At 52.5% G+C, this 18170-nt stretch overlaps 2 protein-coding genes across 5 annotated transcripts in view; one reads left to right on the forward strand and one right to left on the reverse strand.

Annotated features, from left to right (window-relative positions):
* Positions 1-8927, forward strand: part of ERICH3 (glutamate rich 3) — a 33401-nt gene extending 24474 nt beyond the window's left edge. For all 4 annotated transcript variants that reach the window (XM_063345257.1, XM_063345256.1, XM_063345258.1 and 1 more), the window contains 3 exons: positions 4881-5027; positions 6236-8160; positions 8613-8927. In XM_063345257.1, the coding sequence (XP_063201327.1) occupies positions 4881-5027; positions 6236-8160; positions 8613-8684 (2144 nt within the window). In that variant the 3' untranslated portion in view covers positions 8685-8927. The remainder of the gene's footprint in view (positions 1-4880; positions 5028-6235; positions 8161-8612) is intronic.
* Positions 8928-10522: 1595 nt separating this feature from the next.
* TNNI3K (TNNI3 interacting kinase) overlaps positions 10523-18170 on the reverse strand; it is an 84205-nt gene continuing 76557 nt past the window's right edge. Inside the window, exon 25 of the mRNA XM_063345260.1 lies at positions 10523-13963. Within this exon, the coding sequence (XP_063201330.1) occupies positions 13887-13963 (77 nt within the window). The 3' untranslated portion in view covers positions 10523-13886. The remainder of the gene's footprint in view (positions 13964-18170) is intronic.

An 18170-nucleotide genomic window follows, 5' to 3' on the forward strand; every position in this document is an offset into this window, starting at 1 on the left:
TGAGGAAGGCTTTGCATTATTATATCTGGACAACGGGAAAAAAGGTAAGCCTCTGCTTTGCAATGTCATCCAGGCCATGGGGGAAATGCCTTGGATGGGGTTAAATCAGGCAGTATAAAAGGATATTTGTCTGCCTGGTGCTGACGTAAAGGAGAGCCACAAGCCACAGTAGATGAAATTTCCAGTTGTCTTTCCGCATGCGGGATGCGCAGTGGAATATAGAATGGTCTTCCTTTATTTTGGTAGGATTTTTTGGTTCTGTTTCTGTTGCCTTCTGTTCACTGCAGTGCATCTAAGATAGCCGTGTCTGGAATAAACGCTTTGAATGCTGGTGCTTAATGCTTTGCGAGTCTGTTGCTGCCGGGTTACTCAGACTGTCTCGTGCATTGCTTTTGCTTTGTTATGCATTCAGAATTGAGGCAGTAAAGACAGTAACATACTATTCATTGAATAATGCTGAAGTCTTCAAAGACGTTTGCTTCTGGAACCCCTCTCTTCACTTGTGTGAAAGAAACTTCAATTTAAGCGCCTTCACCTCTAGGCTCAGATGAGTTGAGTAAGGACTACTGAGGAAAGAACTTTAAAAACCTGGGGGACAGAATATTATGCTGCAATACAAAGCCAAGGAAAGATCAATCGAATGTGGCAAGCTAGTAGTCTGGTACTGAGTTAGCCTAAGACAAGAGCGGTGTTCTTTATCAGCGCAAATCCCCCTGTGCTCACATTCAGCACACGTGGTTTCGTGGCTCTAGGTTTGAACAGAGATCCTCTGTCAAATACAGATGAATTGTCCAAATGTTATGTCGGTAACAACGTTTACTTCTCAGTTAAGTCCTGGTTCATCTCTGCTGCCAGCAGACTACCTGAGATTCAGGGACAGTGCAGATCAAGGAAAGACAAGAAAAATCATTGAATTGTAAAAATCACAGGTAGGAATGACTTCCTAAATTGTGTACAGATTTTTTTCCCTGTCTACGTGGGGGTTCTCTAGGTAAATTTTATAGCAAATAGAGAATTGCCAAGAAACTGTGTGTAGAGCAATGAAAGAAAAAGATAATGTCCTTTTTGAGATTTAATGAACGTGCTGAAGAAATATTGTGGTGTAACAAAAGTCACATGGGAATCTTAGCTTCTTCTAGGCTCTTAGCACAGTTGCTGCCATGATAGAGATTCTAATTCAAAAATTCAAGGATGTCTAGAGTCTTAAAAGAAATGCCAGATGGTTGCAATTCCAGCTGTTCCAGCTGTCCAAAAGGCTGAGGGCTAAAAGCCTCCAGAGATGCCCGAAGGGCTGAGGGAGCCCAGTCCTTTACTGTGACTGCAGAGTTGGTTCTCAGCCCCTTCTTGGGCCTCCCTGACTTCTTCACATGAGCTTCTCAGTGGGTCTGGTCATTCTCACCAGCCGTCCAGCCTGTGTTTTGATGAGGTTGAGATGGCACCATTCTGGTTTTGCCCCGGTGATGCCCGTCATGCCCTGCTCGTGGCAGGATCTCTCCTAAGCAGTGCTGTCGTTAACAGTGCAGAACTAATTTAGCAGAGAAAATTGTATCTGCTGAAGAAAGCAAAAGGTGCAGGATGCTTCTCTGGGGTTGTTCAGTTGCGGGCTGAGTCTGGGCAAATCACAACCGGTGGCGCGAGAGGACCTGTCAGAAGTGGAAATACCTGGGATGGGCTCCTGCTGCGCGCTGTCGGATCTTGCTGTGCTCTTGGTGACAAGGAGATATCGCGGATCCCGAGGGAGAGAACTGTTGTGAGCAGCGTTTGTCATCCTCCCCGGGGCTCTGCGTTTTGATAGACTGTCAATTCCCTTTTGTCAATTGTTACGCAGGAGGTAAACGGCAAAGAATGGGAGCTGCCAGCTTGTCAGACTTCAGGCCCGTAATCAGTCAGAGTATGATAGATGCATGCACCTGGCAAAGCACTTGGTATTTCAGCAGGTCAAAGAACGCGCTGCCTGAGCCTCTGTGGGAGGCAGCCCAGGGGTGTCCTGCAGCAGAAAGCTTCTTGTCCTCTCTGCAGAGCTGAGACGTCTGAACGATTCAAGCAGGCTCTGCACTATTTGCAGGGACCTTTGTCAGGACCTTGGGTCCCAGGAGGAACCTTATAAATGCTCTCCTGGGACATTCCCTGCTCAGTTTTCATGGTTCCTTGCAGAGCAGATCTTAGTGCTTCGTCCAGGTGAAATGTGACGGCAAGGAGTGAAGCCATCGCTGCCCTTTAGGACCTGTGGCACAGGCAAAAAGGCGTTCAGGCTGAGCAGGGGCCTGTCGTAGTGTAGACTGAAATGGTCTTTTTAAAAGTTTCTTCCATTTCTGCTCAGAGCTGTGTGGGTGCAGGGTACTGCTGGGTTAGGAAGGATGGGGGAAAGCATAAAGCAGGAGGAACCACAGGAGGAAGAAGAAGAAAAAATAAAAACAGAAGCGAAAAAAAGAAGAAAAATAACATACACAAGGGTGAGTAGAAAGACAGAATCAACAGTGTAGAAAAACCCAGGCTCATAGGAAGAGGTGAGAAAGCACAGGGTGCGCACTGGCAGGAGAGAGACAGGGATCTGGGAAGGGAAGAGTGCAAGGTTGTCGCAGGGAGCACGGTGTTAAGTCTTTGCCTCACTGTGAGCGGGACCAACACCTCTCCTGCTCCTGGACGTGTCAGTGCCCTGACTGACTGAAGCAGCAGGCAGATTAAATCCCAGACACACAGCTACGTGTATAAAAAAAATGAGTCTCATGAAAATTGATAGCCTTTTTTCTTAATAAATTGCTGGAGGGAACATTCTGCTACATACAAGTATGCGTGGTCACAATCCATGGTGCCCAGAAGTGACGGCGAGACAGAATTTCTGCGGGTTAAGAGGGCAATTCGAATGAGAGCAGTGTTCAGGTCGGTCACTCTTACTGTGCTTATTTTTATGCAACTGATTTTCTTCCAGCAGAGCTCCTGTCAGCTGCGGACGTGCCCGACGGGTCAGCCCAGAGGCACATCTCCCACAGTAGTCTGCGTCTCGCAGGGGCGAGAGAAGATGCTGTTCACAAACACGAGAGACACTGTCTTCTGAATTTCACTCATTCTGTAGCAATCCCACACTCTGATCTGTTCTATAATAGCTGTTAGAAAAGAAATGCCTGCCTCGTCATTTTGTCTCCACTTATGGATTTGATGTCCATGAATTTGTCTGTTCATGCAGGTTCCCTGCTCCTGTCCTGTCCATTCTCTATGAAGCCCAATATTTTGGGTACCTTTACTGCATACTCCACTGCACAGTGGCCCGAAGTCAGCTGGTTCCCGAGTGCAGGAGCATTAGCTTTTTACTTGAGGCTCCTTATTTTTATTTTCAGAGAAATTGAATTGAGGCGTTGCTTGAAAGTCAGGATATCATACTGTATCATCACCAGCTTTATTTAGGCTGTGAGTCATGATTCAGCCAGAAACACGTTGGGTGGTTTGTTGTGGCGATTGGTTTCAGTCTCTCTATTTTTTAATAGAAGACCAAGTCAGGATTCAGATCTTTTTTCTCACTGGCTGAAACCCTCATCCTCTACTCTCAGACAAAATGCTTTGTCTAAATAAAGTGGCACAGGCTGATTCTGGGAAGATCATTGGTGAAGATGTTGGAAAGTGTCTGTGCTCTCACTGAGCCTTGACGTAGAATTTGTCTGTAGACGTTCAGAAACTGAAACTTGGAACAAGTGTCTCTGCAGCCCTTCCACTGCGTAGATGAAGGTGAGCAGTGTACTGCTTCATGTCATGTACAGTAATAAGATCTAGAAATGCTGTGATTGTCTCCTTTATGATCCGACAGTTATGTCTGACATAAGCCTTGAGTACAAGCAATTGACTGAGTTACTCCCTTTCGGTTGAAGCCTTGATTGTTCCAAGCTGCGGAGGAGCAGTCTGAAACGTGTGACCACTGGCACCATCCAGGCAGCAACAGGAGTTAAAGGAGTCTCACGCTAACAGCCATAACCCAAACGAAAGCTGTTCCAGAGGTGTACCTGAACGTCTGTGGTTCCTCATGGACGCAGTATGTTGGCAACAGAGAGCATTTGGCAGTAAAACCGAGTGCAAGGCTGGACTTTATGCTGTTAGTCCATACCAGTGGCAAACTGGCAAGGTCTTTGTGTAAAAGACTAAGCCAATAACTGCAACAGAAAAGGAAAGACACAGAAAACTGATGGAACTTGAAGGGAGAAGTCTGGGCTGCGGGAGGGAAGGGCTGTCAGAGGAGATGCTGAAGGGGTCGGGCTGTGTACATAGCTGGAATACTGCTCATGAAGAAGTTGTTTAGGGTGAAAGCCATTCACGTAATCATCCAGAAAGTCATAAAGCAAAATGGAACCGACAGCACAATCTTAACAATAATATCAAATGTATGACTTGAATGCGAAGCATCTCAATCATTGCATTTACAGAGCAGAAAATACTTCCCCGCTTATTTATAGATAGGCACAGGTCATTCAGTCACTTAGGTTAGTTTGGGGAGTTGGGAAATCATCAGAACTGGATTTTTTTCTTTTTTAAAAGTATTCACAGAACAATAACAATTTCTATAAAACAATGTTGTTGCTTGTATGTTGAACCCCCCCTCAAACTGCCTGACCAAAGCAATCTCACTGTTTCGTGAAAATGCTGTGCAAGATTGTTGCTCTGTGTTTCAGTAGATGCTCCTGCACGAATTTTCCCTTGGATTTTTAATGATTGTCTCCGTTTGGTTTTAATCTACTTAAAAAACTTATTGCTGGTGAATATTTACGTGGCTCCAATCAGGTTTTCTCTGGCATTTCAAGTTCCAAATCGAGCAAAGATAGCTGGATGACTTTGACTCCCCTTTTGCTTTTTAGCAATTTCTCTTTCTTGCTTCCTCTTTTGTAACTTTGTGATAGTTTTTGAAGATTGCAAACCAGTCCAGAAGGAAATAGCAACGGCGATTGGAAATGATCATCATGTGAACTCTGAACCTGAACCTAGTGATTCCCCTGCAGAAGAGGAAGAAGAGAACGTAACAAGTACAGAGCCTGCTGCCAACGAAGGTGAGATTGGCCGTCGATCAGGGACGTGCATTAAATCTTCTTCATCTGAAGTCTATTTATAGAAGTGTTTGCCCTTTTCTTTCTAGGCTATCAAAATCCAGTAGTCTTCATGCGTGTGTCTCCCCAAGGATCTGTGTCTGTGATGCACAGACCAGGGGAGAACATGCGGTTCCTGGGCAGCCCGACTTCTGGGTCAGTTGCCCCTGAAAGGCAGGAGGGGAGGAGTGGGGAGCAGAAGGCCAGTGGAGGGGGTGTGGGCAACCGGTCACGAGCTCTGCTCTGCTGGCAGAGACGGGCCAGACAAATAGTGTCCCCTCGGCCTGTTTGTCACCTGGAGTCTTCTCTGGCTGCCGTCCCAGAGGTGGGGTCTGGTTGCACAGGCTTCTGTGCAAGCAGGCAGCAAAAAGCAGTAATTTTGGAGTGCAGAGGTAGTGCAAGAAGATAAAATAAATCAAAACCAGCGTGAGATGATTTGGGGCAAGACAGCCTTCACCCAGTGTGAGAAAGGATGGGTTGGGAAAGACATTGCTCCTTGCTTCTTTCAGTAGCACAACACTTCTCATTTTCTAAGGAATAGAAACCTGCCGGGGTTGGTAGAAAAGCGTGGTGCAGCAGCACAGGCTGCTGGGGTCCCTGCCCGGGGACACATCCTGCGGCACTGAATCCAACAAGGGCTTTGCCCTTACGGGGGGGGATTGAATCCAGCGGGCAGGATTCGCCCTGTATTATTCCCCTGATGTAATTACAGACTCCATGGGAAGCAAGTGCCCATTTTACATGAACAGCTGAGTATTCTTCTTCCTGTGTGTGCATATTTTACATGAGCAATTTACCACCTATTTCTGCATTCTTTGATTGTTACTGTCAAGCTTATGGCTGTCTGATACACCCCCCTCAGCTCCCTGCAGGGCAGGTGAGGGAAGGAGGGAGCGTAGGCAGGGCAGACAGAACGGTCCGGGTTGAAAGCTGGTCATGTGTCACCATTTTTGCTTACATGAGTTCTGCCAGATGCCAGAACGGCAGCACTAGGAAGGCAGTCAGAGCACAGGTGCGCGATGAGAAGCAGCACAGCAAGTTTTCTTCTTGTCACCGCGCTGATGTCCCTTCATTGCTTGGGAGAGATAGCATCTTTAATAATAAACCTGTAAAACAGCCCTAACACTAACACAGTTCTCAATAAAACTAATGTTTTGATTATTTCTTAATAGCACCAGATGGAGCTTTCTTGGCAGAAGGAACAAGAACACTTGACGTGCAGAAGGCAGCAGAACAAGTGGTACGAGAAGGGCAGATGGTAGGGGAGAGACAGGCTCTTGCAAAGGAAGATTTTGTTGCTGAGGGAGGCGATGCTCGCACTGAAGAGGCAGGAGGAGAAGTGGCACGGGCGGGAGATTTGCTGCCTGAGGAAGACGCGGTGGCTGTGCTGCGGGTGGAGGAATCTGCACCTGGGGAGAGCGCCATGGCAGGAGAAGATCCCAGAGGAAAGGGGACAGGGAAGGGAATGGAGCCTGGCGCAGCAGTGTCACCCGGGGAGCAGGAAGGGGTGATGGAGGGGATGGAGAGCGAGGCAGCACTGGGAGAGCAGGTCCCCAGAGGAGAGGAGCCAGCAGCAGCAGTGCTAGGCGGGGAGGAGGACGGAGCGGTCTCTGAGGGGCAGGAGCTGGCTGGGGGGGTCTCTGGGGCAGAAGAGGCTGCGGAGGAGGGCTCAGGGGTGGAGGAGGCTGTGGGAGCCACAGGGCCTGCGGTGAAGGAGGTGGTGAGCGAAGCCATGTCTGAGGCAGAGGAGGCCATGGAGGAGGGAGGTTTTGCAGGGGACTTTGTGGCGGGTGCTGTGTCTGAGAGAGAGGGGGCTTTGGAGGATGTCAGCGTGGCAGAAGGGATTGCCAGGGTCGTTGGCCCTGAAGGAGAGGAGCCTGTAGAGGAAGCCGTTTCTGGAGGAGAGGATGCTGTGGAGGAGCCCGGGGCTCTCCTGGGAGCGTTAGAGGATACAAATGTTTGCACAGGAGAAGCAATGGTTGGTGGAGGAGACTTTGGAAAGCCAAATGAGTTTTCCCAGCTGAAAGCATCAGGGGAAGAGCAGATGGAGATGGGGAAAGCTGCCATAGGAGCAGCAGGATCTGAGGCTGGCAAGGCATCAGAGGTAGAAGGGAGCTCTCTCCTGAGAGCAGAGGACACAGTGGAGGAGTCCGTGGAGCCTGGCAAGGGTCCCGTGTTGGAAGTAGCACCTGGAGTAGAGGCACTGGTGGATGCTGGAGGGGATCCCATGAGTGAAGGGTCATCTCAGTTGGAGGAGACCACAGCAGCGGTGGAGGAGGAGGGCTCAGCAGGAGCACTTTTGGGTGGAAGCCCATCTCTAGGCAGCAAAGGAGAGACAGAAAGTGCAATGGAAGGAAAACCTGATGGAGGGGCGATGGGAGTATCTGTGGGGACGGGCAGAGCAGCGCCAGGAGGGGGAGAGGAGGCCATGGGTGGAGCAGCAGGTCCAAGGGAGCTGGCAGCTGGGATGGAGGGATCACTGGAGCGTGCCGAAGAGAGAGGGAAGGGGAGGCGTCCTGGTGAGGCCTTGGATGAAGTGCTGCCAGCCGCGGTGCTGTGTGTGAGCCGGACTGGGGAGGCCGGGCTGGTGGCCATTGCGGTGGTGGGAGGCCAGGCAGGGCCAGGGGCTGGGGCTGAGGGAGAGGCAGGGGAGCCGGCGCTGCCGGGGGTGGCGGCGGTGGCCGGGATGTCCCCCCGGCATGGAGAGCTGCATGGAACCATGTCCCCTGGGGAGCAGCCAGAGTCAGAACCCCCCCTGAGAGCCCCTGCACAGGGGGTCGGGGCAGCAGAGCTGAGGGACAGAGGGTCTGCAGGAGGCGAGGGGCTGTGCCTGGGCCCGCAGCTGGCAGCTCCTGCGACAGGAGCAGTGGGGGACGAGGGGGGGCCGCAGGAGGGGACAGAGCAGGCGGGAGTGAAGGCTGAGGGGGGACAGCCAGGCCCCTGCGGAAACACCGGAGAGAGAGAGGCAGCGGGTGCCCTGGCGAGCGCCCGGGACGCGCCGGGAGCCGGGGAGCAGAGGAAGGACGGTCTCCCCGGAGGGAGCCCAGCCGCCCCCGCAGCCGCCGGCGTGGGCGAGAGGAGCCGCGGTGCCCCTGGGGTGAGTCCTGCACGGGTTGGCCACTGCCCCCCGCATCCCTTTGGGTCCCCAGAGGGGTCCCTGCCAGGAGCAGAGGATGCACCACTTTGTCCCGCTTCTTACACTTTCCTTCAGTATCTGCGACTGGGGCGGGGGGTGATTAAATCCTTTTGGGTGGCAGCTTCTGTGTTCTTTCCTGTTCCCAAAATCTCGTTGCAAATCTCTGCTGTGGCGCTGATGCTCGCAGCCCCGCTGTCCTCTCGCCCCTGCAGCCGCGTGGAGCAGCTCCCAACACCCAGCGACTGCTCCTCTGCCTGGCGCTGCTGGCAGCGGGTGACGCTCTGGGTCGGCAGCGCTCCCCGGCTCTGGTGACTCTGGCATCTGCTTGTAGGAAACCTGTTATAGCGGTATCTCAGTAGCTCAAAGTTTAGCACATTTTCTGTAAAGCTAATGTTTTTCTCGTTGCTTCGTAGGATGTTGGAAACCCAGATGCAGTTGTCATGCCCTCAGTACAGCCCCAGGATGGGGAAGAAACTCTCTTCTAAGCCTTTTCTGCAGCTCCTTCAGTGCTGTGTCCGGCAACACTTACACAAATTGCTGTGGGTTTGTGCCTGCTGGGATGTTCACTCCTCCTTTGATTTACTCCACGAGTACCACAACCATCTGTCACATTCTGCTAGAGCAGCTTCTCAGTGTGCAGCAGACAACTGAAATAAATCTGTGTATGCCGGCCCGGGAAACAGCACTCCTCCCTAATTATGAAGACAATAATCGCAACGATTGTTCCACTGCTGTCATGCTTGTTTTTCCCAAAACATGGAAGAATATTGGACAGGCTGAACCTCCCCTCGTCCCCCCAGCACGGCGTGGTGCTGCTGGCGGGAGGGAGGGAGGGCTGAGGGGGGATGGGACTGTTCCTGTGGACGTGTCTGTGCAGAGTGCCTGTGTCCGCGCCTGTCTGTGTCAGTGTTCCCACTGCGTTTTCCTGCGTGTCGCTGCCGTTGTGAACTGCAGCCTCCTCGCTGCGGTGGGGGCTGTGTCTGCGTCGCTGTGCACGGGGCACTCGCGCACGTTAATGCTTTGATGCTGGTGGAGCAGCTGGGGGTGCTGAGGAGGGAGGTGGGTCACGGGGGGCAGGGTGGCCTCGCAGAGGGGTTTGGGGGGGGCTGCCTCCCCCCGATACGGGCGGGCGAGCCCTCCAGCTGCAGGGGCACAGGGAAGGGGCTTCTCCCCGGGGAGCCAGGCTGGTCGCCAGCCACGCTTTTGAGGGTGTTCCTGGGACTTTGAAATGCTGTTGGAAGTTGCTAAATCAGAACAATTCTAACATGTATTTTTAAATGAGCAAAGCCTGGCCGTTTGCTGTCAGGGGGCTGCAGGAGGGGTGGGGGGTGTGAGGCCGTGTCAGCCCAGCGCGGGCTGCGGGTCGCCGCTGCTGGAGTGTCCCGCGCAGCTCTGCGGCACCTCATGGGCCCCCGAGACCCTGCCGGGCCGGGGGGGCGCGCAGCAGCCGGCCGGCGTCGCTCGGTGGCATTCAGGGTGCTGTGCCCCGGCTCCGTCTGTGACTGCTGTCAGAGCGGGAAGCGGAACTGGAACCAGCGGGAGCGTGAGTGGGTTGTCACTGTGTCACTTACGATCAATACACGTGGGATAGGAAATGTAAATGCGCTCAAGTGATTCGCGTTTGATCCCTCCGGTAGCAAAGACGGTTACATTTGTATTTTCAGTCTGGATACCGGGAAGTGCTTTCAAAAAGAAAAGTAGACAAAAAAGACTAGTAACAGCTTTACAGTGCTCAGCAGTTTAAATGAAAGCATCGCATCGAGTGGTCCTGAGCGGTGTGGTGGAAATGTTTATTCTGTGCAGGATATGCAATATTTGCTTAACAGCACATGTTTGATTTTGACCATTCAGCAACGGTCTTTTGCTTTTAACCAGGGAACGTCCGCAAAATCAGAAGTGGCTTATTCACTGGACCAAGACATTTTCAGTGTTGTTCAGTATAAAAAAAGTGCAGTAAACAGATAATCAGTGTTTACGTACTCTATGGTTGAATACACCTGGTATGTGAAGTGTTCAGAATTCAAATTCATGCTAAGGACCTTCTCCAGAGGTTTGGTTTTTCTGTATCCATACACACACCTGCACAGTTACTTGGGCTGATAAAAAACCCTGTGCCAGTCCGTGTAGCTCCTTAAATTTTTGCAAATGATTTCTTTGTAAGAATAATACTTGCCAATCAAGTAGACCTGGTTGTCTGTATTTCTCTCTGCTGTCTGAAGGACTGATGTCGGGTCGAGTATTTGTGCCACTAAAACTGTGTGGCGCAGGTACCCACGCGGAGGAAATGCCCGCGGCTTGGGAGCACGGCTGTACCACAGCTGCGTACAAAGGCCCGTCCGGGCACACGGGTGGCAATTCAAGTGCTACAGGTGAACAAAGGCCGAGGGAGGGGGGCAGGGATTTGCCGGGCAGGGATTCCCTGGCAGGGCCAGGATTAAAACAAGGCTGTGCTTGGGCAGGTCACGAACCACACTGGCTCTCTGGCAGTGTGGAGGGAGGGTCCTTCCCGTGTGGGTAGAAGCTTCCCTGAGTGAAATCTGGCATTCAGAGCATGCGGAAGGTGATTTCGTGGCAGTGTGTGTTTGCGGCAGCAGAAGACGACTTGAGTATCTGCACGTCAGCCTTCTAGAAAAGGAGGCAGGGGCTGGTACGCGAGAGGCAGCTGAGCTCCCGGGGCGCGCTCGGGCTGCGGAGGACCTGGGGCACCAGGGCTGTCCCAGAGGCACAATGCGGTGGTGATCGTAAGGGACTGGAAAGCTGGCGATTCATTATTTAAAATAGTTAAAATATTTATAAATGGCACTTGTGCCTATGATTTTAACAAGCAGGGAAATGAATCCTTTGGTGAGGAACATGCCAACTCGTACAAGGTCTTGTTTTGCTCTAAAAAACCCCACGCTGCAAATGCGCTGGGTTTATACACTGATAGATACTCGTGGCACGCGAGGGGTACGTGTGGCTGCGGCCTTCCCAGAGCCACAGAAGGGCAGGGGGTGGAAGGGACCTCTGGAGGTCATCCAGCCCAGCCTCCCCCCAGCTGATGTCTAAAGTGGTGAGAGGACTTGAACCAGATACGGAATTAAGCTGAATTTGGCAATTTCAGCTTCAGAGAACTGTTTGACTCCACTTTTTTTTTTTTTTTTTTTCCTACCCCCCCCCAGCTGCTGTTGCGGGGATGGGCGGGGGGGGCGGGCTGTTCAAGATGTACCATTCCTGCCCTTTCAAACATGGGTATGCCTGCAGTCTGAGCAGGTGGAATTTTGGTAAGAAGGAAAACCACAAAAAGGGATAATGTAAGGTTTTGGAAATGCTACCCATGGTAATTTCCGCTCTCCTATCCATTGCTAGTTAGTAATTGGCTTCAAAGTGAAAAAAAAGTTGGTGGCATTTAGGGAAAAACAAGATGTGCACCGAAAAAAGAGTCTAATTATTAAACTGAACATATGTGAGAAAAGCAACTATCTAAGAGTGTTGCCACTGGCAAAACTAATTTTTGGCTCATCACAAAGGCCTTTTCCCCCTCCCCAGCCTGTCAGGTTCCCTCAGCAGCTCCTCGCTGGATGCTGATGGTTGTGCCGCGGGTGTGCCGCTGCCGGCTCGCGCGGCTGAACTCGCACCCTCTGAGGTTACAGGGGCTCGACAGCGGCGTTCGGGCAGGGGGAAGGACGCCAGGTGGGCGCAGTGTGGGACGGCCCGTTGGCGGCCCAGCGCCTGGCGCGGGGGCCCAGGCTGAGGCGGGGGGAGCCGGGGCGCGGTGGTAGCCCTCAGCCACCCCTGGGCCCTCTGCGGGGGGACACCCCGGGCGCTGCTGCTGAATGGGCGTTCTCAGGCTGGGGGTTTCCTGCGGTGTTTGGGGGGCTCAGCCGTACAAATGGGGTGGGACCCACTCCCCCGCCTGCCTGGGGGGCTGTGCCAGCCCAGCCTGCCCGGTGGCCGTGCCGGGGGCTCGCTGCAGCCACCGGGGCCACCCCGCAGGAAATCTCCAGCCCCTGGGCTACCCTGGGCCGCGTCCCTGCGGGCACAGCCCTGCCCGCAGCCAGACTCGCGGACGCCGGGCTCGCTCCTGGTTGTGGTGCAAGCGCCTGTTTGGTTGGACACCAGTTTATCTTAATCTAGATCATCTGTTACTGACATGTCACACAATTTGGAATATTGCCACAGCCACCAGGCACTGGCTGGTCTTAAAATCAGGGTAAGAATCCTTGGAGCATCTTATTCTGTATCAGTATTTCAGTGTGCTGGGCTGCCTGGGCTTCTCTGGGAACGGCACAAACGAGGTTCATTCCCACAAACAACCTTGGAGCATGTTCTATTCAATAATTTACATTTTTCAGAGTTTTCATTTGTATTAATAACTGATCACTCCTATGAAACACACTTTCCCCCTAAGCCAAATGTTTCTTCTATAGGGATCAATTTACTAAGAGACTGTTTTCTTGAAGGACACAGTAATTTTAATTACTAATAAAATTATTTGCAAGCAGTTGGCCTTGTAAAGAGCTCTATAAACTATAAAAGTTTTGCCTTCAAAAGCTTTCTGATATTTTTTTTTTGGTTGTTTCCGCCTGTCCGCTTGACACTCCCCAGGGCAGTGCTGGGGGATCGCACCAGGCAGCTCGGGCACAGGCGCGCACACAGAGGTGTCGGTGCAAATGGCGTCTGCTTTCCCCGCTCCGTTTTCTCCTCTCTAATCCAGTTCAGTGTCTGGTTTTCGGGTACAGCTGCTGTGTTAACAGAGTCATCGCATGATTTAAGCGATCTTTAAAAGGAGATAGTGCAGAGGTATTTGTAAGAAAAAATTCCTGTTGAAAAGGAAACTTAATGCTGGAACTGATTTTTCAGATATGTTAAGATTGTCATATTCATGACACAATTCTGCATATTTTCCTTCTGGTTTAAAGTATGTTTTGGAGCACTTGTGTTGCTTTTCGTAAGCAAATGTCCGAAGGAAAGCTTATACTCTTTGGGAAAAACCATCACTCAAACCAACACAAGGAAGTGGATAAGAAAACACAAATGTTGGGAAGAGTACAACTGAGACGGGCACCCAAATATCTCTTTATTCTCAGGGAGCAGGAAAGCATCCAAAGACCAGGGCTCTGACGAGCCGCAGCCATGGGCTGTCCTGGGAGCTGCGCGAGCCGTGGGGCAGAACACGGGACGCGGGACGTGGCTGGGGCTTCAGAGAACGCGGGGAAGAAGGTAGAGCTGGTTCAGAAGCTGGGAGCAGGAACAGCTTCCCCTCCACAGGGGCCTGGATGGTGGCGGGGAGCGACAGGCTGCTCCTCCGCTCCATGGGGCCGGGGCTGGCGGCTCCCTGGCAGGGAGGGGCTGGTAGCCCAGGCCTTAGTGCAGCCAAGGTACCAGCAGCTCGCCTTGGAGCGTGGGAACTGTAACAGCTGCGTTTTACCTTCCATCTCTGAGGTTATTAATGCTGAAGCTGAGAGTGCGGCATTCCTTGGGGCCGCTCGCTTTGTTGAGGAATAGACGCACGCCACCAAGCCCAGCCCCTCAAGCAGGTCAGCAGGGAAAGACGCTCGCGCAGAGCTTGTGCCAGGGACGGTTGTCACCAACACATAAAGCCGTCGGGGGTAGGGACCCTCGCTGGTGCTGGGAGCTGGGCTGACGGGGTGAGACCTGTGGCTGCGGGTCGGTGGCGAGTCCCCGCAGGCGGAGGGCCCGGGCCATCAGCCGCTCTCTTCAAAGCTGCCGCTGCTGCCGCAGGAGTGAAACCTCATGGTGCTCATGGGGTCCGACACGTAGCCTGCGGGAGGCAGAGAGGCTCACGCGCGGCCCGACACAGCGGCGCTTCTCCCCGCCCTCCCCTGCAGTGACAATGTCAACAAAATAATGTGCGTATCGTTTTGGGATAAATAGACACAGACCATGCTGTTACCTTTCGCTGGCTGCAAATTTCCATTCACTAGCATCTGCTGAGGAAAAATTTAAATGGGAAGTAAACAGACCCTGTCACTCATGCAATGAATTCACAAGACTCAAGCACAAAGCAGCTTTGGTGACTGACATAAAACCACGAATCTCAATGTTTTAATAACATAGTGGAAGTTTGCCATTTAAAAAAATATCTTTTTGCCCTTTAACTAGAGCTTCAGAGAGCTAAAAATAAGCTTTCTAATAAGTGTTTTTAAAATATTTTGATCCTTGACACTACGAACCAGAAAGCCACTGCTCTTGCCAGCGCTGTATTTCCGATGGGCTGCTCAACGCCAAAGAAACTGTTTCTCCCTTTGCACGATGGCACCGGCCAGCTGCTCCCACGCGTCTTGTTTTACTGGTCTAACACGAACAACCCAGAGGAGCCAACGCAAATTTCGTGCTAACTGGCATAGTGCAGAGACACTCAGCTGCTCGGGAAACAAGAGAGCTGAGAAACTAGAACACAAAAACTTCCTGGGGCGCAGGGTTGGGTGGGAGAAAGGTTAGGGACCGTTGCTGAGGCCCCTGCGTGCCAAATTCCTACTGCCAAACACAGAAGATACGCAGCTGCACAAGATGAAGGCTCTGGTAATCACAACAGTACTGGCCATGGCATCCCAAAGATGTAATCCATAAGCAACCTTGGTTTATCTCCTAATCGTGACACTGTGCTTTGGAATGTGGCAGCGAAGCTTTCCCTTGAGGGACTCTCTTTCATATCCTAAATATTCTGGGCCTTAACGCTGCGAGTGGTCTCGCGCCTGCTGGATGTGCCCTGGATGGCGGGGGGGGAAGGCAGCACCTGTCATCGCCGAAGCCAGAGCCATGGTGCGTCCCTGCCTACGCCAGGATCGACGGGCTGTGATGGGGCACAGAGAGCAGGACGTACTTTTGAGGACCTCTCCAGCCGTGGTGACAATACTTTGCTCTGTGCCGCGGTACACTGGTCACACCGAGTGCGAGACACCTTCAGGTACCCTGCTGCTGCCACACGGTAGGGAACCTTCGCTTTAATAAACGCTATAATGTTATATCCTATGGTTTTTTCTTATCCGTGTAGTGCCTGTGCGTTTCATGCCAGGGTTGAGGATGCGTGCCTTGCCTCTCCCGCAGGGGTCCCTCCCTTGCTGGCGGTGCATCCCTGTGCCGGCGGATGAGCAGGTGCCGGGGGGTGACGCCGTGCTGTGCCACCGCCTGGGCTGCACTGTCCCCTATCATCTCCCTGCGTGCGCGTCCTGCTCCTGCTGCAGGACATCGTCCGTGCCGCGAGCCTGGCCAGGGCTCTCTGCAGTTGGGAGGGAGACTTTGGCGAGTGTTGCAGCAGCACCATGTGCTTGTCCGAGAGCTGCGGCGAGCAAGGAGAAGCCAACGTCAAACTCCGTGTTTACACCTATCTTAGGTTTTAGAGGGTATACAAATTTCTTTGGGCATTGTGCCTCTGCCCCAGGTGATTTCACTGCTTTCAAGGTGCTGTTTAACTCACAATTTGTGAAGCTTCCCGTGAAGAGCAGGTCCTTCGCTTTCACTGAATAGTCAGGGCTGTGTTTATTTGTAGAATTTCTATTTTCAAACACACTCAATGAAGAAAATTGTTCACCATCGCAAAGGCTCTTGTGGGGGGGGGAGCAGGGTGCTTTTGAGGCACTTATTGAGAAAGGAAAACTGTGAATGTATTCGTTACTGTTCAGAGACTGCAAGCGCAAATGAGGATAATGGAAAACATTAGGCAAAAAGCAAATAGAAAGAAAAAAGATCGAAATGGACATGAATGGGGAGAGACAGCAGTGAAATTGGTTTACGTGTCATAAATAAAGAGTGCAAATACTTGCAATCATTAGACCAAGGACTCTAATAAGAAAGGGCTCAGGGCTCTGTGTCTCCTGGCGTGCTGCTGGGCGTCGCAGCCCTGGACCGCTCTCACCCGGAGCTGGAAGCCTGGGGTGCAGCCAGAGCAGCACTGCGGGGCCCTCCGGAGCTTTGCAACAAGGGACGGTGATGCTGCTCTTCCTCGAGATACGTGTCCTGGGGACACCGCGGGACTCACCCTCCAGCTGCATACGCTGCTGAAATGAAGCACGTGGCGAGGAGCAGCTTTTCCACTCCTGTCGTGTCCAGCCAGGATCTCGCCCTCCTCTGTTCCGCCCTGGCTTTTGCCATCGTCCCCTGAGTTACCGCAAGGCTCAGCTGGGCTGGCTCCTGGCAGGGACGGAGCTGTGCCCCACAGCCTGGGAATCCCGACCAGCACTGTGGAGCTCTGGCTGGGGCCACCTCCCTTCCCGATCCCATGCTTTGGGTCCCTTCCCTGGAAACAGGTACGAGGAACAGATATGTTTCAAAATAAATCTGGGGTCTTGTGAGTGGAGACTGAAATCACTGCTTAATCCCACAGCTAAAATGCAGCCACGGAGAGTCACTTCTCCACCAGCCCTTCATTCCCTTCTGTCCCTTTTTAATACAGACTTGAGAAGCCCTCTCCGGTCTTGCCTGGATGGGCTTACTCCAGGAGTTTGCTAACCATTTCTGTTTCGTTTGTGTTTTCATCCTCCTCCAATCTTCCGGCTGCCAGGTGCCTGATGAAAGCCGAGCCCCGCGGAACTGCTCCCTGAGCTGTGCAATCTGCACACCACCAGTCACGGCGAAGTTGTGTTGTTTTTTCAGTTTCAAAGGTTTTACCTCACCACTTGTTATGACATCAACGCTGCTGTCAGCAGTTGCTCAGTAAATATTTATATGACCAGGTTTTCTCTTTTTCTCCCCCAGTGTGCTCGGTCCAGGGGAGGGGAGGGAGCGCGAGAGCCATGCTGAGGCCAGTGAAAAACAGCAGATGATGAGCTGATGAGCTTCTGGTACGTGCTTCAGGCAGAACAAACTACTGAATCCTCCTGGTGACAAAACAGGTTGGAAAGTGGCAGAAAAGTGGGAGCAGATGCCAGGAGAGGAGTGAGAAGGTCCCAGGGCAGGGGACAGCAGCAGGCTCTGAGGGAGGATGGCGACACTCTGAAGTCCATGTACAACACTGTAAATGGACGTACGTAGGCGCAGAGCATACAGAAAAACGAATGTTTTCCTTGTACATACCCCGTGGGGGTCCCTCGGCGAGACCTTCGGCAGCACAGAACACCTCTGCCCACAGCAAGCACAGGGACCTTCCTGCTGGGCACGCCGGGGCGGCAGCGACCCTGGCGTACTCCTCTCCGTAGAAGTCTGTGGTGTCCACCAAAGCCCAGCCCCACTCCTTGCTACTGGGGATGTCACTGTCGTTCTCCTCCACGTCAGCCTCATGACTCCTGCCATTTTTGTTTGCCTCCTTTGTCCATCACATGCCAAAGCCCGAGATGAGTATTTATGAGAAAACCCCCACTCAGTGTTCAGAACAGACACAGGCAGTGCCAAAACCTTGTCCTTTGCCGGCTCCATGGTGCTTGTGTAAGAGTGCATCAGGGACTGTTTGTCATCCGGTGTCACTGGGTGTCCTGCAGTGCCCTGGTACGTGCCGTGCCACGGCTGTGTCTCAGCGCTGGAACAGGGCAGTGACGTCCTGGTGACATGGCCCTGGGACAGCTTGGGACGTTGAGGTGAACAGAGCGGCTGGTGGAAGGGGCAGCACCGGGGGATGCAGCCCCTTTCCAAACGCACACACGGAGGAGGCGCCGTCCCCGTCCAGCGCTGCTGCAGAGGTACCGAGCGGGGACGTACGGTTGCTCCACACCTGAGCGTGAGACACCTACTACCCTGACTGCACGTGCTGGACGCGGCTTCACGCCCCGGCAGGTCTGTCTGGGACGCAGTAGCCGAGCCGAGTGCGAATGAAGATCGTCACGAAGGTGAGACTTAGAGTCTGACCTTCAGATCCACACCAAAAAGAAAGTTTACCCGAGCTGCCTGAATCCACTCTGCTCGATACCACCCTGACCCCAACTACATTTTTGTATGCTCTCTCTTTTAAGGTTTTATTTATACATACATGCTGCTGGGCTAAAAACTGCTCGAAGCCGGTGACAATTCTACACTTGGGAAACCATAAAGAAAGAGCC

This window comes from Chroicocephalus ridibundus, chromosome 8, assembly GCF_963924245.1.
Source record: "Chroicocephalus ridibundus chromosome 8, bChrRid1.1, whole genome shotgun sequence".
In the NCBI taxonomy this organism is placed as follows: domain Eukaryota; kingdom Metazoa; phylum Chordata; class Aves; order Charadriiformes; family Laridae; genus Chroicocephalus; species Chroicocephalus ridibundus.